This window comes from Haplochromis burtoni, unplaced genomic scaffold (assembly GCF_018398535.1).
Source record: "Haplochromis burtoni strain Fernald_Lab_line unplaced genomic scaffold, NCSU_Asbu1 Contig_295, whole genome shotgun sequence".
Classification (NCBI taxonomy): domain Eukaryota; kingdom Metazoa; phylum Chordata; class Actinopteri; order Cichliformes; family Cichlidae; genus Haplochromis; species Haplochromis burtoni.
In genome coordinates, this window is record NW_024582656.1 from 79,219 (window position 1) to 107,082 (window position 27,864).

Consider the following 27,864-nt stretch of genomic DNA (forward strand, 5'->3'; position numbering starts at 1 on the left):
TTCAAATAAAAGCTTCGTCAAACCTCAGAGGACTGAACAGTGACTTTGGTTCATGTTGTTTATTCAGGTTTGAATTTCAGGGGGAAAAAGTTTCTGTACAACACTGATATGAATAAATAGATTTATGTACAAAAAGAAACATTCATTTTACAGTACAGATAGGTTCTTTTGTTCTCATATATCCCAGATAGCTGGGTCAGCTGACGGCGGGCCACTCGTTCATCCAGGAGCTAAAAACAGACTGAACCCAGCATTCCTGCAGGTCCATGATGGTGTAAGTTTAGTGTCTGGAGAACCCGATAACCTGTTTGAAATCACAGCCAGAAAAAACGCTGATCGTCAGTCAGTGAGCGAGTTCACATCTAAACCAGTTTTTTAATCCAACAGAAATGTAAGTAGCTGATGAATTAAAGACGTCCGTCTGACACACAAAACTTTCCGACATTCCCACCAGGCTGCAGAGTCCTGATGATTTCAGATGTTTCAAGGGGAACTCGAGAATTTGTTGAGCTTTTAAAATATTTTCTGAAACAATGCAAATGTAGTGCATGCTTGCTACCTTAGCATGCTAAAGACTACGCACGAGGCTAATGCTACAGTCAGTGTTTTTACACGTTTGGTCACAAACCAAAGAATGGAGCGTATAATGTCGGCCCTATTACAACACTATTGGTTCGATAGAATGGTTACCAGAATTTAATCAGAGGAGGTTACGTGACTGAAGTCAGTCGGGTTCACGCTCTTCGGTGCTGGAAGAGTTCGTCAGCTCATCGGATGGAAGAGCATCCTGCCTGTGCGGCTAATGAAAAGTCAGAGGACCACCTGTGTAATTAGGATTCATCCTCTGAGGAAGAAACTTCGTGTCAGTGTCTGATAAGTGCCGAGATATTCATCGCCTCTCTGCTAGCTGAGCTGAAGGTCTTCAGCTCCAGCCGCCCCTCTTTATTCTGAAACAACTTTTCTCTGACCAGCTTTACCGTCGACCTTCCAACAAAGAATCGTTCTCTCAACCTCCTCAGCCCGTCTCGTATCTGACCTTTGACTTCACTCAGGAGGCATCTGACAGGAAATTCTCGCCCTGACGTTTTCATCTCATCAGAATGAGCAAAAACAACCTTTGCATGTTGAGTCTACTCCGCCCGTTTCTTTGCAAACACTGCAGACACGCTCCTGACGATCCCTCGGACGCCGGCCATGCTTTTTCTTATAGCTCGCGTCTCTTTCACGAGGTCGACCAGGCGGTGAAACACCAGCAGGACGCCGTGGTACGTCTCCGCCGCGGACACCTCGAAGAAGCCACACTGTTGGGACAGGGCGAGCAACCGTCCCTCCTCGCCAGAGACGCTGCGGTGCCGCTGCAGGTCGCGTTTGTTTGCCACGATGATGATGGGGACAGAGGACGGCTTCCTGCTTCGACGTATCTGCTGCAGCTGCTGCTGGACAACGTCGAAGCTGCTGCGATCACACATGTTGTAGACGAGGATCATCCCGTCAGCCCACTGCAGCTGTTTGTCGCTGACGGAGGAACTCTTCTCTCCGGGCTGTGGAGAAAGCAAACGCACAAACTCTAAAATTCATGCTCACATCATTATTTATGGTGTTAATATGCAAATTTATGCAAAAAGGTTCCCCGAACTAATCTGTCGAACTAAACGAACCACACGCTCGATATAAACGATTGGTCCTCAGTCTGCATTCTGTCTATTGACCATCAGGGGGCGACTCTTCTGACGTTCCTTGGTATAGAGCTCTATTGGAGACACTTGACCTATGACCTTAGCAAACACTTTCCCCATGTTTATTTTATTAATCATGTTTATCTCAGATTTAAGATGCCCTTTAATCACCATGGATACTGATGTGTGGTACCCGCTCGATCTTTAGCTCTGACCTTTATTATATTTTTCAAATCTGTTTGCTCAGCCACAATTTGGGAACCAAAAAGGTGTTTTAATATAAAGGATCACATTTTAAAGAGCTGGAAATACACCTGTGTGTGTGCGAGGTGCAGCCAGGTGGAGACCTACCTGTGCATACTGAGAGTCCCAGATGTTGAAGCAGATCTCCTGCCCATCAATTCTGTCAACTCGGCTGTAAACTGACTCTGAAAGAACGCGAGATAAAGGGGAAGCGTGAATAAACATTCATAGTACTGACACTGAATAATGATTTCGAACAGTCGGAGCATGTGAACACAGACGTTCTCTCTGACTGAGCAGACAGAGCTCTCACCGATGTCGCCGTACTCGCTGATGAATCTCCTGGTCAGAAATCTGACGGTGAGAGCTGCACAGAGAGAAAAGATCATTAGATCAAAGAAAACGCTGCAAAGTAAAAACAGAAATCAGAACATTGAAATATGTTCATAGTTGACTACAGAGCTGCTTCCTCTGAGCAACATTTGAGCTAGAAAACTAGAAATGAAGTGAAAATACGAGAAGAGAAACATAAAGAGGAGGATATTTCTAACGGATCAACATGAAAACGTTCTGTAAGCAAAGGTGAAATATTCTGGAAATGAGCCAGTTTGATCTTTACTCACCGGACTTGCCGACATTGTGAGCTCCGAGCAGCAGGATGTTCACCTCCACCCTCTGCTGGTTTCCCTCCATCGCCTCCATACGACTTTTCTCCTGTACCACCATCAGGAATCAGTTCAGGTTTGCTGACAATAGATGCCAAAGATCTGGAGGCGCCGCTTCAGATCACCGGCTTATGTACCCCGTGTGGGCGGGGCTTCGGAGCTGTGAGTCACAGCCCAGTCTGACTGCAGCCCGTGCTTGGTGGAGGGTCTTATCTGGAGTCTTATTACAGCAGTAACGAGGCAGATATGGAGGCAGATATGAGCATCTTTGTGTACGTGCTTGTGTCGGTGTCTTTTTGAGGGTATTTCAGGGCTTTCACTAATTGTGGGAACATTTTAGGACATTTTTGCACCACTCTGATGGTGGGGGTGGGGTGGGAGTGGGGTGGTGGTGATATAATGACCTTTCTCTGTTGTTTACAACCTTTCTGCTTTTATACCATCTGACCTGTTTTGAAGTGAGGGGACATTGAGGGCGTGTCTCTGTCTCATTTTTCAGTTATTGGGACATTTTTGCATCGTGTGAAAATCTGCAGATTTGTGCAGCTGGGTTGGTCTCAGTGGGGAAAGACTATGTGCTGCAGAGCGCGTCGATTAAACGACGAGCTTCGTTTCTGCGCCTCTTTGGCTCCACCTGCTGGCTCCCAGCTGAACAACCTTATTCTTCCTGTTTTTCTTCAGCAGCCGCAGAACTTAACTGATTATTATTTTCCTCAACAAATCATTTAATTTGATATCAAAGGAGGATTAATTTCCAACAAATTTAGACCAAGTTATCTGATCTTTATTCATTACTGGATCCCTCGGGGCCATATTTGGTGTATAAATCATGCAGACAAATATGTGAGCTTTTTATCGTCGACTCTAAGACTCTCGAAGTCCTCGTGTACCTAAAAGTTTACACTTAATCATTTGGTTTAAACGCGGTTTGTCCCACCGCATGATTTTCAGCCTACCGAGAAATTTCAATAAGACAACGATCAAAGTCTCACGGGGTTTCCACAGCGGATGGTGCATTTGGCAGACTTTCACGGCCTCCTGATGCAAGCACAAAGGAATTTGTGTTCCGAGTAAAGATGTGATTTACAGTCACGTGAAAAAAATATTTAATGGTATTTTTTAAAACACAGCCCAACATTTTCTTTGATAAAATGTACAACGGAAGAAGAATCCACGTTTAGATTTGAATTCTTGTTCTGATTCCCGTTTTTCTTTTTCAGTAGATTTTTATTTTTTCGATGAGTCATCAAAGCAAAATTATTTCAAATTCCTAAAAAAAGGGAACATAAACACAGACTTTCACAATAAAGTTTGAACACAGGTATGTGCATGACATCGAACTGCGCACACAAAGAAACGAGTCAGCGTTCCCCAACCAACACCAGGGGAAACATGAACCGGCTCATTGGTTCCACACACATGTGACTGGGATCCGTTTGGACACGACAGCTTTGACATATAATTATTAAAGAAAGAGAAGACAGCGACATGAAGTGATTAGAAAACAAATCGCGCCATAAAGCTGGAATGAAAGAATAAACAACAGCTGAGACCTCAGCAGGATGTGGGTCAAATACTGAAGACAAAGATCAAATACAGAGTCGCCTGTTACAATAAATCACAGGTCGACTGAATGCTCACAGTAAATACACGAGACTCATCTCAGATACAAAGCCAGTCAGTTATGGAAAAGAACGTTTATTTTAATGTTATATTTTTATATATGTTAAACAAAGTAAATTCTCTGCGTATTTCATCGTAAGAGAAAAAACAACGTTCGTGTAAAACATGAAATATCAAACGAGAAAACTCGGACTAACCTGTAAACATGTCACGCTACTCGCTGCAGGCGTGCGCGCCTCAGCTTTCAGGGGAAATACCAAAAATAAGAACACGTTATGGCTGATCAGCTGCCAAAGAGATGAAATCTGACAGTAGTAAAGGTAACAATACTGCCACCGAGGACTCGCTGTAATTACAAAAGTAACAGCTTCCTGTCTGAATGAACGTGTCACACTCACTTTACATAAGGCGGTAAAATCGAGCCCGGCACAAAGTCTCAGACGAAATCCCCCGTTTAATGTTTATAAGGTCAGAGCGCTCACAGCACGGACACTGGGCCGATCGATGCCGCCATCATTTCATCCCCTTTTGAAGAAAAATGTGAAATACTGAAAAATTATTGCCTCTAAGATGTGACCACTCCCAGAAAAATGAACTTTTTCATACCAAAAATATTGTTTAAAGTTCAGACCAAAATCATCGATTACGACTCGCAGATGCAGCGAACTGAGTGCAGAAATACAGAAGCGCTGGCGAGGACGCGTCCCGCCCACCGCAGAGGAAACCTTTAGCGGTTTTTCACGCTGTCAGTGAGAGACGACGGGGTTAATACTCCTGTGGGGTTACACGCGGCGGCCACTCAGAAACTGACTTCATCATCAGCGGCTGGGTTTCCAGGTTCTGTGGGCGGCTTTAAATTAAGGCACATGGTGTTTCTGAAAAATGCTTTTTAAAGTTACTCGTGCTGTAACTGTCTACAGCTGCCTGCTGTGAGCTCAGATGCTTCCTGTACATCAGAGTGCAGCACACCTGGAGGAGCCCCCCCTGCACACCTGGAGGAGCCCCCCCTGCACACCTGGAGGAGCTCCAGCACCGAGCGCACAGAGCCGAGCTTCCACCGATCAAATCTGCATCAGGACAGGTTTTTATTTTCTTTGAGCCGCTGAAACTCTGATTTTGGTTTTTAAAAGCAGCGAGGAAACAAACCGATGAAGGCGGAGCAGACGAGCGTGTTTCCGGTCACACGCACGGTTAGTCGCGTCGTTTCCATCGCGCTACGTTCAGTCTCGCTGGGCTTTTCACACAAACTTATGACATCTGAAGACGGCCGCTTGCTACAGGAAACTGCGACGGGCAGTTTCTCCTTCATTTTATGTGTAAAGGTCATATACGAACTATTGCTGAGGTCACTCGTACATTCATGGGTTAAAAAAGAAAAAAGCAGCTGTGCAGAGATTTCTTGGTCATTTAAAACCTCCTCAGTCATCGTCTCTCTTTCTCCTCTTTGGACCAGGACTTCCCTTTAGATCCAGAAAGTCTCTCAGTCTCTTCCTGAAGTCCTCGAGTTTGGATTCCGGTATTAACCCTTCTTCTTTTTCCAACTTTAAGCTCTCGTCTTCTCGGCCACGCTGCGATCTGCTTGCGTGTCCAGCGGCAGTTTGCGGGTTTGAGTTCGGTGCGGTGAGGAGTGAAGGATGGAGCTCCGAACTCAGAGTTTCCACCAACTTCATCCGGAAACTTTCCCGCAGTTTCTGCAACTCGTCGTCCTGAAAACAGCAGAGAGAAGGCAGAGTGACGGCTCGTCCTGCTGCTCAGTTATCTCAGCGAGTCTGCGCTGAAGCCGAGTGTCGGCAGCTCGGCGTCACTGAAAGAAGCCAAAGCTCGCGCGTCAGCTGCACGGCAAACATGGCTGCAGGCGGTGAAATCAGCCCTAAATTCTGATTATTTATTTTCAAATTATACGTCCAACATCTTCAGACGTCAAACACCTGTGAGGACGAGAAAGGAAGCCGGCGCATCGACGCCACACTCACATACAGCAGTGCTCGATGAGGTCGAGAATAATTAGCCGACACTAGCGGACAGGTATCACCTGAACAGGTAAGACTGATTCCAGGTCATTTTCCTGCTCTCTCTTTAAACTCGGGGAACTAACAGTAGCAGCAGGTTAACAGGAAGCACGGCTTTCGCAGCCGCTAAAAAGGCGCCGTATCCTTCAGGTTTCTTTGACGTTTCAGGGACAGGTGCCGCGGGGTGAGGGGCGGGGAACAGCTGATCAGGACCACAGACTCTCACATCCACAGCACAACTCTGCTGCTCTTATCACCGAGGCAACGCCACTCAGGCTTCATGGTAAAACTCTGCCTCCTAGTGGTGAAAGTTTAAGGTACAGTTTTAAAACAAATACCTGCATAAAAAAGTTGGACGTTATGAAGGCGAGCCATTTTTTACTTTGTGTCCTTATAACTGAGCAGCTGTGCTCACAAGCACAAACAGCCCTTTAGAGACCTGGATTATTATTATTATTATTGTTATTATTGTTATTATTATTAATGGAATAATTAATGTGTTTCATCCATCCGGCATTTTAATTTCATGATAGTATCAAAAAGTACAGTTTAACACCGTCTCATTAATTCATTAAAGAGAGACAAACAGTTCATCGGCTCCGTGTTTGACTCCACCTGCTCCGTGCGTACCTGAGAGGCGTCTTTAAACAGAGTCCACATGTCAGAGACGAGCTCCGCGGCCGTTTGATACGGAGGAGGCCGGCGGAGGGTCAGGCGGTCCGATATCGACTTCAGCCGAGACAAACCGCCAAACTGAAGAGAAGAAAACAGAAAGTCTTCATCGCTGTGACCTGATCAGGCTGCAGGAGCGCCACCTGCTGGTTCAACGACAGCTACAGGAGACCCTTTATTTTGCGTTTCCCAGGTTTATTTTCATTCATGCACCTTTTATGAAGTGTATAAACTTGTTAGCTGCTAAAAGCTTCTACTCTGACTGGAGCTTTGTTCAGACTGACCTGAGAGCACCGACTGCAGACTTCAACCTTCAGATGCAGAACGAGACTCTCGCACCTCTGAAAAACAAAAACAGACACAACACACAAAACTTTAGAAGAAAATCTACCACAAACCGATGGAGACAAGAGTCACGTTGTGAAGTGAGGTTCATGAGTAAGCGTTTGTGAGCCGACGCTGACCCTGAGGCTCTGCAGACTGAGGCTGGTGCGCTGAAGTCTCTCGGTGCTGTAGGGGTCCGACGGGTCTGACAGGTTCTGACATAATGAACAGGCCCACTCTGACCTGCAGGACAAGGTCAAACAGCAGAGGTCACTTCACTGTGTGATGTTACTGACACTCATAGTATGCACTTCCTGCAGAGGTTTTGATGCTCAATCACCAGGTAAGGAAGACCCAAAGAGCTGATTCTGTTCATCTGGACGTTTCCAGAGAAACGTTTCGTCATCATCAGGTGACGTCTTCAGCCTCAGCTAGAGCTGGGCGATATGAGATTTTTTCATATCACGATATGTTTTTTTCATTTCAGGCGATAACGATATGTATCACGATATAAGCCAAATAACTATATTTGTAAGATTTAAATGTGCCGTTGCTCACAAGTAAAATGTGAAATAATCAGCAGCTTGTTTTTATTTAAATATTTATTTCCCATAATAAGTTCAACAGGGTAGATGTACTTAAGGAACATGAGACTTTTTCAGATAAATAAAGGCAAATATTGCAAACTACACAAAAGGCAGCCGCTAAAGCGTTTAAGTTTCAAAATAGAACAAACGAAACAGACTAAATCTGTCAATTCCACTTAGAAACAAAATATTAATTCTAAAAATAAATCTTAGTTTGTTTTACAGAAGAACAGACAAAACTGACTAACTTTTGTCAATATCAAATAAACTGAGAACTAAAAGGAAATTCTCAATCTCTCCTTGTTGTATAGCTGAGCTTTTCAAACAGTTTTAACAGTTACTTTAGTCTGACAAAAGCCGAATGACGAATTAGCGCTTCCAGTCAGAGACTGAGGCTACGTCCACACGTACACGGGTATTTTTGAAAACTGGAGATTTTCCGTTTTCGTTTTAAAAAATAATCCCGTCCACACATAAAGGCAGAAATGAAGGAAAACGCTGCTATGAACATGCCAAAGCAGCAGGTGGCGCTAGATTCCTAACCGTGCAGAAATGTTGGCCAATCAGAAGTCTAGAAGCCTCGGTGGGAAAAAGTAAACAAAGCTGGGGCATAGAAGCAGAACCGAGTCGTATGTGTGGAGGGACAGTAACTGTGTGTATATGTAAGCATTTAAACACTGCAGAGAGTAGAATTAACAGTAACAGTATTGTAGAAATTCATTTCACCGAAACAATAACGTGGCGCACAGTGTGACGCATGCACCAGTTTATTGTATTTCCAGACTTGCTTTCGGCACAATTTACAGTGCACGCTACTCTGTTTTTTGTCAGACTTGAAATAGCCGAAATACCTTCACACTACGGAACTTCTATGGCTCTTCCGTTCGACAATCTCTCCGGCGTTGGAACCATCATCTGTTTTCTCTTCGGTCACGCTCGGTTGATTTTTCTAGTCGGCACACTCATTTCCTCCATTACCCGCTGGCTGCTTCCCAAACAAACACACGTGCGGCTTGGCACTTGTGCTGTACGTAACAAGTCACGCGACGTGACGCTGCGGCTGTGATTGGTTCGGCTCTGCGCTACTTAATTTGGATTGGCTGACTTTTTTTTTTTTTTTTTTTTTTTTTTTTGGAGGACAAGAGCGGCGAGGTCTATCGCGATAGCTTAATTTCTCTATCGAGTAAAAGTTATATCGCGATACATATCGTTATCGTTCTATCGCCCAGCTCTAGGCTCAGCTGACTGCAGGTCTCAATCTTATAAACAGGACATTTGCACAATGACTGAAACCAGCCCACTGAGGGAGCAACGGGCTGGGAGGTCAGTTCCTTCAGCATTAAGACTTGTCATGACAGCAATTTGCAGTACGGCTGTTCGATATAACCATATATATCCATCGTTTCATTTTACGCTGTTGTTTGTTTCATGGTGTCGCAAAATAAACTGTTTACGTCAATATTTTTTCATGTTCTGATGTCACTGCAGTGGCTGTATTCATGTATTAAAGTTCTCTTTCTCTTATATGTAATATCACCACACTACGGACGGACAAGCGCCTGTTTTTATGCGTTGTCGTTAGCAACAACGACGGTAACAGCATCGCCTGTCCGCTTGTTTATGTTCCACATAAACCTTTCACAATAAAGCTCAAGATCCTGTTGAGACTTTTCAAAATAAACTGAATCACGTGAAAGAGCAGATTATTTACGGATGAGAAGTAAAAAAGAGCCGCCAGGTGCTAAAAAAACCTTAGACTCAAACGTTAGAACAGGCTTTTCCCCGCAGCACGCCGTGTAATAAATACTCACAAAGAAAACGGCGCCGTTACAACTCATGTCTAGAATGTGTCGTTTCATGCATCGGTTAAAACACTCGACTCCAGCTGGAAACACTTCACACAAGTCGAGCTGCCCGAGATTCACAGAATTTACATAAATGTTAACATTTTGTGACTTATATGGTTATCGGGACGATAGACGTCTGATATCGGGATATGAGATTTTGGTTAAATCACACAGCCTGATTTGCATATCAATGCTGAAGGAACTGACCTCCCAGCCCGTTGTTCCCTCACTGGGCTGGTTTCAGTCATTATGCAAATGTCCTGTTTATAAGATTGAAACCTGCAGTCAGCTGAGACTGAAGACGTGCAGATGAACAGAATCAATGTTAAGAGACTTCCTGCAGAGGTTTCATAATAAAAGTAAATCAGGAAAGAGTTGAGTTTTGTTCATAATAACTTAAAATGAAGAAAAAAAAACTTTTTGAATAGGCTTTAGATTGATTTTCAATCCAATGGTCACACATCAGTGAAGCAAAAGGATAAAAATTATTTTTCTTACCAAAAGTCGAGTCCAACTGGGGGGACGTGGCAGTCTCTGTGGTATCCTCGACCGCAGGCAGAGCAGATGATCGAAGTGCCGGGCGATGCACAAACCGAGCAGGCAAGAATCTCCAGGGTTATCGGAGAGTCTGGGGACGATTCCGGCTTCATGAAATCCTCTTTGTCAGCCGGCCCGTCTTCGGCATCGGACTGCAACGGAGCACAACGACGACAGTCTCTTAAAGCTGAGCGGTTCATTTTATAATCCAACTTTCTCAAGTTTGCCTGGGTTACAGATCGTGCATCCTACCTGACAGTCGTCGCTCATTTCCTCCAGGTAAATCTCATCTTCAGTCTCTCCAGGTAACAGACGAAAACTGGGAAGGGACCGTCCAAATCTTGGCAGGGACACAGGCAGTCTCAACACGGACACTTTGGGCTGCCACCGACTCAGACTGAAGTCCTCCTGTCCAATCACGGCGCTCAGCTCTTCGATGTCCTTGTCAGGAGTTACCAGTGTTGGTAAGTCGTCTTTTGGCTCGAGGGCGTTCGGTTTTGCTTCGTCAGAGACACAAGTGGCGTGCTCGGTTTCTTTCGTTTCCTGGACCTCCTCAGTATCTTGTATAGTGCTATCACAGCGAGAGTCAACCACCAAGCCCTCCACGGGAACCTGCTGAGTCTGTTCCTGAGGGGAGGGGGGATGAAGTGTGCTGTCGAGTTCCTGAAGCGAGGACAAAGGGCTGCTGGGTAAAGCCGGGCTCGTATCCTCCATGGTTTGCTGCTCTGACGGTAACGTGCCGCTCGGTCCGTCGCAGCTAGAGTTTCCCGCAGAAGTCTCTGGACTCACTTCTGTGATGCTGCTTTCCTCGAGGCCGCTTCGTTTCTGCGCCGAGGCCGGATGGAAAGCGCGATGATCAGGCAGCCTGATGAGAGCAGTCTCATTGAGCAGCACCTGATACACACTCTGAGTGTTGGTCAGCATCACGATGGTGGGCTGGTTCCAGTGAGGACCAGCGGTTTGGTTCAGAACCTGCAGTGGTTGGACGGGTTTAAGTGAGGATAGAAACTGACCCGCCGACAGGGGGAACGTGGAGCCGGCAGGCAGCATGCTGAGAACAACTGAGGAACGGGAGGCGTCAGTTTGGGGGAGGAACAAATAGCTGGGAGATGAACAACTGGTGGCGGAGGAGGGAGAACTGATGAAGGACGACAAGGTTGGAGTGATAGAGGGAGCGAAGATCTGTGACGTACTGAGACTGCTGACTGGGGAAAGCGAGTGAGACGTGTGGAGCAGCGAGCGAGACGTGTGGAGCAGCGAGCTGTGCGCCGCTGTGGAGCAGGTGGTGCTGGGCGGGGTGGCAGAGGAGGAGTATACGAAAGCTACAGAGGACGAAGTGGACGAGGAATTCCAAAGAGATGAAGGAATGCTGACGGGAACAGGCGAGGCAGCGTTACTGCTGGTCAGAACAGTAAAGGTGGATGTGGGTGGGCTGGTGGAGGAGGAGTTTATGGTTGTCGAGGAGGTGGTGGTGGCATCAGAGTTGACTGGAACAAGTAGGTTAGGATTACTGAAGTTACTTGTTTGGGGGAGGAGGCACCAGGAGGACACGGGACGGGCGGAGTTTAATGTGGAGGAGGTGGCTGGAGAACCAGCCAACACCATGCTTGAATGTGTAACAAGAGGTTTGAACTGATTCGGAGAGGCGCTCGGCGAGTTAGAAATCTGAGCAGGTGGGCAGGTGGAAGAGACGGTTGGAGGAGAAACAGACGAGGGGCAGGCGGAGGAGGACAGACGAAGATTACACTGATCGTAGGGCAAGAGCCACGCCGAAGGGCGGCACGTGGAACTATCTGGAACAACCAGGTTAGTGACATGGCTGTCGAGAGTCTGGAAAACAGACGCGGTGGTGGCTGCTGGACAGGTGGAGGTGGGAAGAGGGGTGGATAAGGAGGAGGGGGGAAACGCAGACAACTGATTGGTTAAATGTGGTGACGAGAAGCTACTGATGGTAACAGGTGTGTCGGGGGAGGTGTTGGCTCGAGCGATGGAGCCGGTGAACACTGGATTGGTGGAGGTGGAAGGAGTATAAGAGGAGGAGGAGGAGTGGGGAAACATGGAGGTTGTGGAGGATGGAGGAATAGTGGGCTGACTGGACACAAGGGCTGACAGACTGGGACGGGTGGAGATGGAAGGAGTGATGGAGGAGGGAAACATGGCGGTTGTGGAGGACAGAGGAACGCTGGGCTGAGCAGACACAGACGTTGATGGTGGAGGGAGAACACTGGTGGTAGCTGGTGGGTTACAGTTCATAGCTTTGCCAGTTTGAGGGGTGCTGTCAGTGGGCAATGGAAAGGTGGAGGTGTGAGCAGGAGGGGTAATGGAAGTGGAGCAGCTGGATAAGAGCGTGCACAAAAGAGAGGCACGGCTGGTTGGAGCGCCTGGGGCATTACAGGATGGGGGGAGGGGCCTGTTGGAGGTTGCAGGAGAGGTGGCGGTTGGAGGGAGAGCATGACTCAACTGACCCGATGGGGAACTCGAGGGCGGAGATCGAGGATTGACCGAATCCTGAGTGCCAACCTGGTTGTGAGTGAGGAGATTATAAAGGGTTAGGTTGGGCGAAAATTTCCAAAGGGCCGAAGATGAACTTGACTGTGAGGATGGAGAAGGTGTAGCAGCACAGTCATCAGGAACAGGTGTAGCACTGGAACCGGCCGTCTCAGTTTGGGGGCCGGGGGATGCCAGACAGGTGGAGGGAGACTTGAAAGAAGTGGAGTCTGTTCCATGTGTGGGGGCAGATGAGGATGTAAACGACAGATGAAGCGAATGAGAAGCAGAGGCGCTGTCCATCACGGTGCTGGAGATGGGGTTGCAGGTGGAGGTGGGAGGAGGGGCAGCAGGAGTCGCCGGAGTTCCTGTGTTTTTATCCAAGGTTGGTGGCACAGCGAAAGGGATCCAGGAAACATGAAGGTTACCTGGAAACCGAAACAATGGAGGAAGAGGAGATGGAGGAGGGTGCAGCAATTATTTTCTCTCGATTAAACTACATCCAAACTCAAACAGCATCGACATGAACTCTGAGCTCGTAAAATGATTCGGTTTGGTTTCCACACGTACGGCCGAGCGTCCGCTGCAAAGCTGAAGACAACATAAGAAACAGATACACGAGCGGACTTACAAAGCTCAGAGAGGGTTTCCTCGTAACCCAACTTGGTAATGAGCTTCACTTCAGGCATTTTCAGAGGGGGGTCCGAGTCCTGATCTAGAAGCTCCTTCATTTGGGTTTTAATCTGGCAGAGAAAACAAAGCACGGATAAAATGGTTGGTTCACCGTCTACGCTCTACATCACCAGATTAACGTTTTCTGCACAACTTCTGTTTGTTTGCAACAGTGTTGCGTTTTGTTTTCAAAGATTTTTATAAACAATGATTATCTGATATGATTGGGGGACGCTCATAGGGATCCCTGTGCATGACTTAAGAGTCACATGATGTGCGAAACGTCCCTTTTTAGGGGTTTTAATCTTTGTTGAGCCAGATAAGGGAGGAAAGCCTGGCTTTGATGGACTTTAGTCTAACTCTGTGGGGACGTACCAGTGAGGACTGGCTCCTCCCACAGTTTCGCATCTACAGCAGACATTAGTGAAGATAGGCGACATCCATGAACATGGAAACAACTCCAGTCTGTTTGCTTCTAACTGTTGTTGTTAGATTTCTGTCATGACTGTTCATGTATGATTTACATGTTTAAACGTCTCTATCGCTCTGTAAAGACTTCAATATTAGTCACACCGCATTTTGAGAGTCAGTGCGCCTCGCATGTTTTCATATTATGGTATGATGAGTACAGCTGCAGTGTGTCTGCCACATCTCTGTGTACCTGTGCGGTGTGTGAGAGCAGGGTCGGCAGGTCGGTGAGATTTCGGGCCTTTTCGAGCGTTTCCTTCATGGACATTTGGCTCTGCTGCAGCTGCTTCATCTTCACCATCCTCCCCTGAATCTGCTCACATTCCAGCTCATACACCTTCTACACACACACACACACACACTTTAATCATTTTTTAGGCGCTCCATTTTTTTGTATTTTACCAGAAACGTTGGCGTGCGAGGCTGAGTGAGCACAGACGTTTGATACTGAGAGCAGCAGCAGATAAGACTCAAGGTTACGCTGAGGAGTGAAACTCACTGCAACAACTTCAGAGCACAGACTGAGAGACTTCTAAGAAACATCAGCAAGAAGAAAAATCTGTTCATAAATTCGGTTCCTATTTTGAGAAAAGATTTGCGTCACTTTCTAACAAATGAGAAACGTGCACTTGAAGCTGAGGCAGCGGATCAACTCTGGCTGCAGAAAACAAAGACTTAGATAGAGACGGGGACACTGCAGAGAGAAACAGGAAATGACATCAGCCTGCTAGATAGGCAACAATATTTAAAACAGCTGGTGGATGTTACCTTTATGTCTTTGAGGAGTGACACCATTTTCGCTTTCAGAAGTTTAGCAAACGCGACGAATCCCGCCTGCAGCTCGGTCCTCAGACGAGACTCTGTTTGCTCGATGCTCTGCAGCCTGAAACACAGCAGAAGCACGAGGGGGGGTTATTTTCCAGAAAGTCCTCAGACGGGACAGCGAGCACCTGAGGAAGGTTCAAGTTATTATACTAAGTAGGAATGAGGTGGCGAGCTTTACCGCGTGGAGACTCAGAACAGTGAAATTCAGTGAATGTAACAAATTCTCTGAATGTTTCCAAACATGAAGATAACGAGTAAAAGTCTGTGTGAGGATTCACAGCAGCGCGGAGGCTGACAGTGGGAGCGTTTCACGTTAACGAGCAATAACGACTTCAAACCCGACGCAGTATGGTGATGGGAGATCAGGAGGAGGCCCTGCAGCCTGTGGCGAGTGATACTTTGATCCTTTCCTGCTCCGTGTTTGAGACGTCACAGGTCAGGATGTTTATCAAGCCACGCTGCAGACTTTCCAAGGGCAGCCACACATTATTCCCGTCCACGCTCTTCTGCTTATCGTTGTCAGGGTCACAGGGGGGGCGGAGCCTACCCCGCAGAGTACACCCTGAACAGGTCGCCGGTCTGTCGCAGGGCCAACACGTAGAGACTGACAACCAGTCACACTCACACACAGTATTCCCGTTTAAGAGTATTTCCAGTGCCACTGTGTAAATTGAAATGTTGTTTTTTTGCCCTCTGTGGCAGATTTCAGGCCCACAAATGATTCGACCAACACAGAACTGAACGTACAGAGACGGTGTTTTTGTGTTGGCCGGTCTGCACACGGTTAAAGACACCCGCTCTGCTGCTCCTCTGCACATTTACTCATAATCTGCTAAACGAAAACACATTTAAGAAGATTAAAAACACTCGAGCTGCTGATATACATTTCTGTTTGGTTCTGTGGAGTAAGGATTTATTCTGCTGGTGAGCCATCGTCTTTTCAGGAAGTAAACAGTGAAATCATCAGCCGTACCTGGTCTCCATGTCCTGCAGACTGCGCCTCACCGTGTCCTCCTGCCTCGTCGTGGAATGAACGTACACGTCCAGCTGCTTCTTCAGGCTGACCACCGCCTCACTGACAAAGCGGTACCTGGAAACAAAAGCAGCTCACGGCTCAGTGTGCCGGCTCACGTCTGCACTACAACCACTTTAACTCGAGAACGCGTCCGACCCGGCTCACCTGTGGTTCATGTGAGTCGTCAGCTGGCAGTCTCTGCAGGTGAGCTGCTTACAGGTGAAGCAGATGAGCTGGAGTGGCTCAGATGGGTGGAGTCTGCAGAACTTGGTGGGAGAAGACAAGATGTTTCCTGAAGAGACACACACACAGATTATCACTTAGTTTGCTCACTGACCGTGCTCTCGATGATTACTATAATATAACAGGTTGTAAGAGATGAGGTAAAATTAGGTTCCCACTGAAACCGTCTCTGGACCGAGCGCTCAGACCTGAAACAAAGTATGAAAATAAAGTAAAATATGTAACAATGTAGTACAAATACTGAGTGTACTGTGTTTGATATTATCTGCGGGACTTTCCCTTCGTTTCCACGTGCTGGGCTCGGAGCTCAGAGGAAGTTTGGCAGGTGAGGGAGACGCTGGAGTCCTGACACGCTAATGGTGTAAACACAGAAGCTGGAAAGCACCAGTGTTTCTGAGCTGAACACTGCAGAGACAGGCTGGGCTTAGCAGACCACTCCCCATTAAAGCGAGTCGTCGTTTCTACAGCTCGACCCGTCGGGTCAAAAAGACTAAACTCTGTCCGGCTGTTGGAGGATTCAGTTCTTCAACAATAAATAAAAACAGCGGACTGAAGCGCCTCTGGCTGCTCCTGCTGTTGGAACCATCACATCCTGTTTCATTTGTATCAAACTCCAATTCACGAACCAAATACTTCACAAGTTGTGGCTTACACACACTTGGATGTGCTTCTACACTTTTACAACATAAAAGATCTTTTTGAAGCTCGTCACTAAGTCAAAGGTCAACAGCGACGGTCAGCTGACAGCAGAGAGCAGTGTCTCTCCAACAGAATCTGGATCTGGGTGTGGGTGGGGTTTTTTTACCTTCTGGCGGGTGATGGAGGAGCCTGTGTGATCTGGTCACCGTGACTCTGCGATGCGCCGACACACAGACGCCGCACAGAGCTTCATTACAGTCGAGACACCAACATGCGGCGGAGGCTGCGTCGCAGTTGCTGCACTGAGGAGATGAGAAGGCGGAGACGTTCACAGGTGAGACCGAACTCCAGCTGGAGGTCTTTTCTTTTATCAGTCTATTTAAATGCCATAAAAATCACACAAATTCACGTTTCCTGCACGTACGGACCACGGGAGATCCTGAAAGTGTGTCACAAGACACAGAACGGTCTTCATAGGGCTCGTGGGGTCTTCACCAGCCTCACAGTGTTCTATGTGCATGCAAACACACACTCACACACATTTTCCACATGCTTGACTTTTGTTGCCATGATGCCAGGCATCTCAATGAGACTTTTTACCTGGATAAATAAAGGACTAATAATAATAAAATGCTGCTGCAGGATCATATGTGAATATTCTTTGGTTAAAAAGCTCAAAGCAGGAGATCCTGGTGCAGATACAGATAAATAAAATAAGGTTTGCTGGAGGTTCCCACGCCACCGTCTGAGTTACCTGCTGACTCAGGTTGTCTCCTGATGCTCCTGTCGCTTCCATGTTGCTCAGCAAAGTTGCTTCCTGAAAGACAGAAGCTGATGAAGTCCGGCAGCTATGATGAGAACATTTGTGGCGTTGGTGATGTGCCAATCTAATATGTGAATCAGTAATCAGTCTGATCCTGACACAAAAAGCTATATCTGACATTGGTGACATGGTTCCCCTTTACTTTACCAGGCGACAGCAGCAGCTAGCGGGAGCACTAACATAGCACGGAGGAAGTGAGCTAACAGAGGAAGTGATCCAAAGAAGCAGGTTCAACAAACTCTAAAATCAGAAACTCTTTTGTTTTTGGTTCCAGAAAGGCTGATCACAGATTATGTGCAGGAGTAAAGAAAGTCATCATCAGTGGAGCTCTGATCCCAGGATTCCCCACAGCAAAGAGTAAATAAGGAGCTGAGCCTCCATGTTAGTCTTTGGACACATTAGTGCGCACCGTGATGTTCATCTTAATCAGGACGGGCTCGGGTCACTCTGTCATCATCATAAACATCCGCAACGGTTTATCAGCGTTTCAGTTTCTTAATCAAGTTTCATGTTGCCGACGGACGCCACAGGCTGTTTTTATAACACACCGTCTTTACTGTTTTATAACTTTATCTCATTTCAGCCTTCAGTGACAGACGGCTGCTTTCTCACAGACACGTAACTGAAAAAAATACAATTTGAATTTAAAGTTTTGTCTGTAAAGACAAACAAGCTGTAGGAAATTTCAAATCAATGTCTACATGTTGGTAATTTACATTTGAAATAGTTCAGCACAGTTTTGGAAGGATGGTCTCGTTAAATACAAACAGCTTACAGATCGTGGACAGAATAACAGTACGATCAGATCCTGATCAGATATCATGCAACTGGATCCAGGTTGGAGTCTGCTGCCGTGTAGTCGGACCTACTGAGACTGATTTATGTGATTTATATTAATTTAAGAGACTGAATCTTTCAAATTGTTGAATTTATGAACAAATCGATACAAAATGTGAACACAGTGAAACTCACTTTAATCTCATTTCAGCCTCATCTTCACTCAGTGACTCAGGTCGTCCAAAGGGGGCACAGATATATATATATATATACCCTCACTGTGTTTACAGCCCCTTGCTGCACTTTAAGAAAATCTTCCAAGTGAACAGACAGTCTGTTACCATGGCAACTGACTCAGAGTTCACTCTCTTTAACAGTAAACCTGAGTTTCGCTCATCTGAGAGCTGCTATTAACGGTATTTGTAGTTTGAACGCTGATCATGAGTCTGCGCTCATGTTTGTGCGATGTTTGTTGGTCACACAGCTGCAGCGTTCGTGCAGTCGCGTGGAGGACAGCGCAAAGGGTTCTGACGCTGCTGCAGATGGACAGAAACACCTTTCTGGGAAACATCGTCCATTACGTCAGTGTCTGACCCCGCAGCTGTTGTAATAAAGGTCCATATGTGACCTCTGCGGGCCCTCCAGAGCTGAGTCCACATTCTACAGCAACCACGCTGCCACAGAAACAACCGCAACTCAGCGCGTCTCCTCTGAGCCACATCTGACACTGGGCTTCGTGGGTTTGTCACCCTCAAGTCCACCCTCACGGGAAAAACCGTTAGAGCCGCACATAAAACACACGCAGGCGTGTCTGTGGAGGATCTCGGTCATCCAGGTCATGGACGTTTCACCTCTCATCAGTCCTTCAGTTACAGGGTTTAGCGTGTCTCCACTAGTCACGTCACGGAGCGCGTGCCTGAGGGCCAAGTTGAGCCGAACATCATGTAAACACAGAGGAGCGTCCCGAACACCGCCATGACGTCATCGCGCGGGAAATGGAGTTTTTGCTTCCCACGGTCGCCAAGTGCTGGCTCGGGGCGTGGTCTGACGAGTGGCGCCGCGATTTGGCGCTGTGTAAATAAACCTGAGCTGAGCTAGACCCGGACCCGAAACGCCGCTAAGGGGGCCGAGAGCCCCGTGTCAGAGACCAGCTCCGACACCGGAGGTTCAGCCGAGATGTGATGGACTCACCGTCACCGTCCGCTCCATCCGCAGACACGCACACCGTCGACATTCACGGTAACACGAGTCCTCCCGGTTTAGCCTGGAACCAACAAGAACCGTTACAAACACAACACAGATATAACTTCCGCCCTGCTTCTTCTTCTGGTCCGCGCAGGTGACGTCCCGACTGTGAGCGTATTACCGCCACCTGCTGGTCGTCACCGGAAACCTGTGGTATTTACAGACCTGCTGCAGGTTTGGGAAACAGCGGAGCGTCAGAAACACGTTTATACACTCATCGACCACTTTGTTAGGTACACCTCGCTGCGAGTCCCTCACTAACATAAGGAAACACATTAGACATAAAAACACGTCATAAACATCAACCTCTGTCCCGTTGTGTTGTTGTTATATTCATGGTGCTGGAAACCTTCCTCGGACACGTGGGTCCACCACATCCCGGAGGTGCGCTGCTGGACTGAGATCAGGTGACTGTGGACCTTTCAACAGGTCAGTTTGCCCTCGTCTACCTGCCTGAATACACTGAGCTGCTGCCACGTGATTGGCTGGTTACATAATCAGGGCTCAACAGGTGTACCTAACAAAGTGTCCAGTGAGTGAATATATTGGATTTTAAATATATTTTATTTTGTTAATATATATATATTTACCTTTTTAAATGTATTATTATTTAAATACATTTGAGATGTTAACATGTTTTGAAAGTAATTTTATGTATTACTCTAAGATAATTAGCAAATTAGTAAAATAGAGTTTATTACTGGGAAATCGAGGTGGATAATAAAGAAAAGAAGGGGCGTGTCCTGTCTGTTTTCACTGTATCACTTCGCACCAAATGCAAAGATGCTAAAAACACAATTTTTTTTAAAAAAGATATCCTGATGTTACAACAAAACCGTGTCGGGCTGTGTCCTCAGTCTATAACAAGTAGAGCTTTTCTGCTCTTTCCAGAATTATAATAATTACAGCTTCACTCAAATATGACTGAGGTGGTGAAGCAGCCATGCAAACACACAAAACTCTGCTTCAGATTCAAATGAAGACACAAACCTGAGGCCTGATGCAGCAGACGTGTTCAAGGTTTGATGCTGTGAGAAAAGCTTTATTACACTCACAGACTAGAAGTGCAGAAGAAGGTCAGAGAGGATGAATGCACGAGCACAGCTTACAGGGTATCACCTCAGTCTGCTTTCATGGTTTCACACTTCATTCACTCACCATGTGGTGGTTGATGGAGGTCAGTCTGAGGACTCTTTGCTTCTCAAATGAATTTGAATAAGGCAGATTTTTGCATAAAGAAAAGACTCCTGATATCTTTAACCAAATAAACCTTAATGAGCACTTACCTTTCCTGATACTACATCTGGATTTACATAAATTACGATGACCTTCTGATAGAGGAGCAGATGTTTATTATCTGGACGGTTTTAACTGTTTCCAGTTCAGCAGACTGGATGCTTCTCTTCATGTCAGCCGTTTTCTACATTTTGTGGCTCTATGAAGACAAGCTCACTAGAAAGAGAAGTGAGATGAAACATTCACTGATTCAGTCATTTAGCATCTTCTTGTAGCCATGGAAACGATTGTTATTGTAGGACTCACTGGGTTCATCAGTTGCACAAAGCACAGAAACATGTGTCTCTCTTCCATAATGCAGCTGCTATCAGGCTCAGTACACAAACCTGAGCAACAGCATGAAGGTCGCCGCTCTGCTGGCATCAAACGCCTCTGATGAGGTCACCGTGCATGGAAATGGTTTGAACAGCAGCAGGTGTGGTCAGATGGCAGCAGTACCCAGCACAGACAGTGGAGGTCGTGCTGGTCTGAAGCGAATCGTACCGATGGCGCAAACGTCAGGTAAATATGTGTGTTTTTGTCCTGTGTACTGTTTGTTTGTATACGTGTCTTTCTTGCTGCTGTTACACCCAAATTTCCCCTTGTGGGACAATTAAAGGATTATTCTATTCTATTCTATTCTATTCTATTCTATTCTATTCTATTCTTTTCTAAATGGTTCAAACGGCTGTCGTGAAATCAATCCATGTAGAGCAGTGTCACAAACCATGGAGGCCCCAGAAAAGTGCAATCAAATGATGAGTTTATTAACAGCCCGGAGAAAACATCAACATATGTCTCCTGACCAACATACATGTTGTGGACACTTATAAAGCAGTGGGGTACACGCCCATGGCGTCAATGACAGATTAAAATAGGTTCCAGACATTAGTCACCGTTAATCGTACATCTTTAATGGCTATAAACAGACATAGAACTTCTCTTTTCTATAACACCTTCCATACAAGGTAATAAACTTCAAGCCCTCAGGGTCTCTGAGGCTAATTATTGACTCTGATCGTCTGTTACCAAGTAGAATAAAATATATTAAGACACCAAATGAGTTGAGGCCTCAGGCCGGACACATTCCTAGATTATATGTATTATATGTATTGTGAGCATGCATTGCAGTTATCCTTCTATGTTCTAGTTTCCCTCAGCATGGATCACCTGGACAGTCACGCCAGTGAAGCTTAAAACCCTCAATGAACTGAACATCAACTCAAAATAAGCACAGATATGCAATGTGTATAAAATACTTCTAACCGTACTTGTAATAAAAGTTAACATAATGGAAGGATCCTCAAATGGACATCTTCAATAAACAGCTGTAATGCAGTATCAATACTGTGGGAAATATTATTAGATGAAATAATGCTGTAAAGAATGTTATTAATGCAGTTATAATGATGCAGGTTATATGGCAGCAATAAAAGAATTTCTGTATCTCCACACGGCCCTTCATCACTCCGTCTGTGAGAGCGAGCACTGTGATGGATTAGTCTGCACACTAGGACGGGATCAATGATTTATTCCCTGATTTTTTATTTTAGGTTACAAGCTGTAAAGATTCAGTGTTTGTCTGGATTTAAAATAATGTTACAGTCAAACAAAATGTTAGAGCTCTGGACAGAGTGCAGAACATGAATAATCAGTCTGTCTATGAGAGGTAACAGAGAACACGATAAACTATGTACTCGTGTTAAACTCGCGTTGATGATTGGGAGTCACTGGTCTTCATCCACTGACACCAAACACCAGTTCTGTATGGACCGCTAACCCTCACTGGTCTCATTGCTCTCCCGACTCTGTGATTAAACTCCAGGTCTGCTCTGCTCCCGTCTCTGCCAACAAAGGAACCTCTGAATTTATTTCTGGGAATAAACTGTTCAAATACTGTGCGATCATCATCTGTTTTTAGGTTTGGGTATACTTTAAATACGACAAAGCTGTGTTTCTGTGCTTTTTCCATGAACGTTTGGACTCATGGTTGCTGCTTATTATCAACTAACTCTATTTTTTTTATCTCTTTCAGAAAAATCGAACCCATTAAAGCTGTAATTCTCGTGCTGTCAGCTTAATGCATGATTAAAAAAGATATTTAGCAACAGTAACAGATTTTCCTTTTTTGGTTATCCGAGGGTTCGAGTAAAGAGGTGATCGTATACGTCCTCACTGTGTTTCTGTATGTAGCCGGTGTCCACACAAGAAAAGACCAGAGCCACAGAGGCTCCATGTAAACATATTACTCAGTTATATGTGAGGGGGCAACAAATCATTAACAAACTGGTTTAAATACATCATAGAAAGTATAACTGTTTTCCTGATCTGACTGGAATTTGATGGAGAAAGTGCAGCTTCAGGTTGTTTAGTTCAAACTTAACTGTTAATAACTGAGTGAAACTGGACACATCCATGAGGCATTTTCTCTTATCCTCTTGCTGAATGATGACATATGGACCTTTGTTGAGTCCAAGCTTCAGATGAGTTCATTTTAAACATTTTGAACATTCTTCAGTCTCCCCAGCATTTTATTGCCAACTCATATACAGCTCCTCTTTAAGTTAAATAAATTCATCATTTATTGAAGCGGGGACAGGTTTCTGTTCAGCAGTCAGACCGACAGAGAGTCAGAGCTGCGTCGCATTTATTACAGTTTACACAATACAACACAACACCTCCCACCATAAAACCCCCCAATGGTTCTAAGACAAGGCACTGTGTGTGTGTGTCTATGTGTGTCTATGTGTGTGATGGGGGTGTGTTTGTGTGACCTCCTGCTCACCAAAAGGGTCATAAAAGCAGGAAGCTTACAACACAAGAAGCAGATCTGTCAGACAGGATGTATCTGCAATAAAACCTCCCCCAGCACGGAGAGGCTGAGGTGGTCAGGATCAAAGGAATGTCTTGATCCTGCTGCTTAAACTAAGACTTTACAAATTTAAGAAACACAATGACAACATTCAACAATTTGACTTAACAGTTTGATTTTAAATTTGACTGATTTATTTTAAGAGGCTGTGCACCACAGGCTTTTAAGGTGTGTCTGACAATCTGAGCTCTGATTTAACTGAAGAATCAAAGTAGAATAATCAAAATCATGAAATGTATTCAAATTAGTTTTATTGGCGCCCTGTTTGCCATCATAACCCGTAAGTTGTGAAAAAGTAGAGGCGTGTCAAGTTGCTCTTTTATTTAGTTCATAAAATAAGATGAACATTACAAATTTCATGCATTGAGAAAAACAGCTGAAGAAGAAAAATCATAGTTATTAAAAAGAAAATCATTTGCACCTGTTTCCTGACACCACAGCAGGACCCTCAAAGCAGAGTGTCACCCTGCTCAGGAGAGTCGTGATTAGAGGTCCAGCAACACTAATCTACAGAGTAATTGCTTTTCAAACATTACACATACATATACTCGATTACTAACCCTAATATACACAATAATTTAGGAGCTAGCTACTGATATTTGTCAGTCAGATAACTTCTAAAGATTAAAAGACGTAATCGATTTATCATTAAAACATCAGCCAGTAATAATGAATACACAGATGATGTCACTTCCTGGTGTGCAGACTAAACCGACCCACAGTCTTCCTTCTCACAGTAAGCGGCTGTCTCCTCCTCTCTGTGGAAAACCTTCCCATCAGGCTGCGTCCTCCACCTCAGCTTCACCTCCTCAGTGACTCCTTGCTCCGCCAGCTTCTCCCTCACCTGAAACACAGTTTTCACACATTATGACAGTGTGCAAAGTCAACAAGTGTTTGAAACCTGATGAAGACACAGTGACTGATTTCTAACCAGCACAATCACCGAGGAGTCTGAAAATACCAGGATCACTGAACTTTCATTCTTAAATTCTTGAATTCATGACAACACTGTTGTCATTGACTATTTTCTTTCTTGCTGACTGAGGACATGCAGACAAGAGGAAAATGCCACCAAATGATCCTCTGGTTTTTTATTTTAAAGATGCAAGAGGCTGCAGTTTGGTGGGGCTCTGCTGCAGCTCTGCTGCAGCTCTGCTGCAGGAACAGGGTGTCGTGTGTCCTCTGACCTGCTGCAGGATGGACTCATGCACTGCGGGGTCGTTCAGGTCTGCAGAGCCCGCTCTCAGCTGAACCTTCACGCTGCGCTGCAACACTGGAGTTTGAACATCTGCAGAGGAACAACAAGCCGATCAGACCTGGAGGATCAGGCTCTGCAGTAACAGTGAGCACAGACTCACCCTGGTAGCAGAGGAAGGGGTGGGTATTATCGCATGGCTGGAAAAGCAACGATGATGATGATTGGTCCACCATCACACAGTCCCCATCTCCTGATTGCAAAGTCAGAGGCAGGAGCTGGACGTCGCTGCCATCGGACCACTCCCAGCTGTTGCTCAAACCAATCCAGGCATATGACAAAGAGGGAATGAGCCATCTATTTCCATTCACTGAATAACTATCATACATGTCTGACGCCAGCAGAGTCACGATCTCCGTGTTGTTCACCACACTGTTGACGGTGCTCAGGTCTGTGTACCTCTCCCTGCAGTAGGACCGAGCGCCATGAAAGCTCCTCGAGTCCTGCACCAGGATGTAACGGCCAGCATCACCTGGAAGAGAAGCGAGCAGACAGAGTCAGAGCAGAGGCTGGAAATGTTCACCAACAACATTCGCCTTTTTTAAACTACAAACTGATATTTTTAAGAAATGCTGATCATGATATCTTTTCTTCGACTAAATGTGTTTTAGTTGTACATAATAATATAAATATAGAAATATATCTATCTATCTGAGAGACTATTGTTCCTTCGTCGTGGTGCTTTTAGGTGCCGATGCCACTCACCGCTGTAACAGATGAAGTGCTTCTCTTCTGAACAGTCTCTGGTCGACCAGAATCCCAATGCAGATACCGTCACACACTTCCCCACACCAGGCTCGCCTGTGCCCCAGTTTGTGAAGGTTGATTTACCTGTTCCAGTATAAGACCACTGCCAGACCCTGAAGAGTCCGATCCAGAATTTTTGACTCCCCACCAGCCGTTGGGCCGCCATAGTTTCGTCTTTGCTGGTGAAGGTGGCGAGATCGGTGTACTTCTCTCTGCAGTAAAGCTGAGCTTCGGTCCAGGTCTTTGACTGAGTGACGAAGTGGAACTGTCTGTTGCACTGACCAGACTGAAACTGGCAAACGACCACATAACCTGAGAGACAACACAAGAGACAGCCCTGACTGCAAAAACACACGCCACCCAAAACGTCACCGATTATTCTGTGCCAGGAAAACTTCCGTTTATCGCTTTGACTCAACAAGCTACAAACTCTGCTCGTCTCCGCTGATAACTGTGAATCGTTTTGATTTATTAACATCTGAAAAACCAAAGTGGTCCACAGGCGATCAACCACACAAAGTTTGATATTTTTGGCAATTAATTTTTTATGTCTGTTCAGGTATTCCACTCTTCTGCAGTCGAATAAAGAAGTCGTGAAAATAAAATTTCTCCAGATCAAAGTAAAATTAGCTCCAGTATACCTTCCTGGTAATACTGGAGGGAGTTTTTTCTTCCCACTGTCACCAAAGCGCTTGCTCACAGGGATCATCTGATTGTTGGGGTTTCTCTGTGTTACTGTAGAGTCTTTAACCAACTGTTGCTGTGCTGTGGTGCTGTATAAATAAAACCGAACTGAACATTAGCTGCAGTTCCAGCAACAGATTAAACCTCAAAACATTTATGCAATTTCTGCATCACTAACTGAATCTATATAAATTCCAGTGGCAATACAACACCAGCTGTTTGTGATGGCATAACGTCACAGCTTCATTCTGTCACGTTGGTGAGATACACTGAAATCAGGCTGTAAATAATAGAATCAGTAAAACGTGGCACTTTACACAGAGACGCCGCACATAACCTGCTCCAGACCAAGTTATGTGTTTATCATCAGTTGCTATGGTGATCTAGCAGGTGAAAAGATGAAAACAAGAAACTGACTTTAAGCTTGATAATCACACTCTCACCTCGTAGCACACAGTTTCAGTTTATTGAGGTTTGAGGCCGACAGGTCGCCACATTTTCTTGTAACTAAATGTGTGAGAGGGAGACATGTTTGCTGACCTGAGAGCAGCAGGAGGAGCGCTTCACCACACTTCATGACGGACAGCTCGGAGACTGTAAGCACTTCTTCTGCAACCATTTCATCATGGACACAAAAACATCATCAGCATACAGGGACACTTCTTTATTGTTACTGAGTTATTTCTCACTGTAAACTGTCAGCGTGTTCCTTTGTGGGAGTCTGAAGACATTATTTTCATGTGTTTAGCATCACATTCCTGTGATACAGGAAGGAGGATAATCACAGGCCTTAAATCAACCCTGGCATTACTCCTGTTTGTTCTCCAAATTGGGACGATTAATGATAGATGGGACCTTCTAGTCTACAGTTCCACAGTGACACTGACCTATCCCCCCGGCTGACAGCACCAGCTCTGTCATGAACTTGAAACAGTGTTAAATTCCTGTTAAATCACTCAAACCAGACTTGAAGAACCAATGCACCAATGTGGCCCAATGAAGCCAATGTACAGATATTACAGACTGAATGATTCTTCCATCAACATGAACTATTACTCATCACTTCACATGACTATGAGACAAAAGAGAATCTCAGAACGTACCTGCAGTGAGGAGATGGGGTCAGCGTGTTTGTCCACGAGACACCCAGACTGTCCCTCTAAATATACATCTGTCCCTCCCTCCTCTTCCTCCTCTCTCAGAAAGTCATCAATAACTATGTAAAAACCCGGCACATGTTCTTAGACATATAGAAGTGTTCATTAAAGTCTATTTGGTTAAAAGATTTATGGAGTCGTTTCTGAATGCAAAAACAGGCATATAAATCTGAAGTTGACTTATTCACACTCATTTCAGATGCAAACGACTCGCCGACCAGAACAGGCTGTGACTGTGTCAAAGGTGTGAAGCTGTTAAATCAAAGAGATGGAAGATAGAAACTGTGTGTCAGGGCTCTGTGTGCGGGCAGGCAAAGACGAGGATCCAAATGCAGGACTCGAACACGGAATTGAAACTCAAAAAACCTCAGCTTTATTGCTGGCAGGAAACAAACATGAAGTGATGATGGAACACTGAGACCAAGGACACACAGGCATGATCTGATTGTACGACGCGACACTGAGCATGGGAAAACACAGGGCTTATATACACAGGG

At 45.5% G+C, this 27,864-nt stretch overlaps 2 protein-coding genes across 2 annotated transcripts; both read right to left on the reverse strand.

Moving 5' to 3' along the window:
- Window positions 1-698: 698 nt before the first annotated feature.
- On the reverse strand, window positions 699-2,918 carry zgc:171704 (uncharacterized protein LOC100124619 homolog). Its single transcript, XM_005941068.3, has 4 exons — window positions 2,543-2,918; window positions 2,233-2,286; window positions 2,028-2,104; window positions 699-1,541 (listed from the first exon to the last, which is right to left on the reverse strand). Exons 1-4 carry the CDS (start codon window positions 2,643-2,645, stop codon window positions 1,131-1,133), a joined length of 645 nt encoding a protein of 214 aa, XP_005941130.1. The 5' UTR covers window positions 2,646-2,918; the 3' UTR covers window positions 699-1,130.
- Window positions 2,919-3,802: 884 nt separating this feature from the next.
- Window positions 3,803-19,787, reverse strand: trim33l (tripartite motif containing 33, like). The gene is made up of 15 exons (XM_005941069.3): window positions 19,684-19,787; window positions 19,324-19,396; window positions 17,287-17,349; window positions 16,699-16,834; window positions 15,816-15,942; window positions 15,609-15,725; window positions 14,579-14,693; window positions 14,004-14,150; window positions 13,302-13,413; window positions 10,436-13,098; window positions 10,145-10,335; window positions 7,353-7,455; window positions 7,173-7,229; window positions 6,847-6,969; window positions 3,803-5,913 (listed from the first exon to the last, which is right to left on the reverse strand). Exons 1-15 carry the CDS (start codon window positions 19,752-19,754, stop codon window positions 5,626-5,628), a joined length of 4,386 nt encoding a protein of 1,461 aa, XP_005941131.2. The 5' UTR covers window positions 19,755-19,787; the 3' UTR covers window positions 3,803-5,625.
- Between the last annotated feature and the right edge of the window lie 8,077 nt (window positions 19,788-27,864).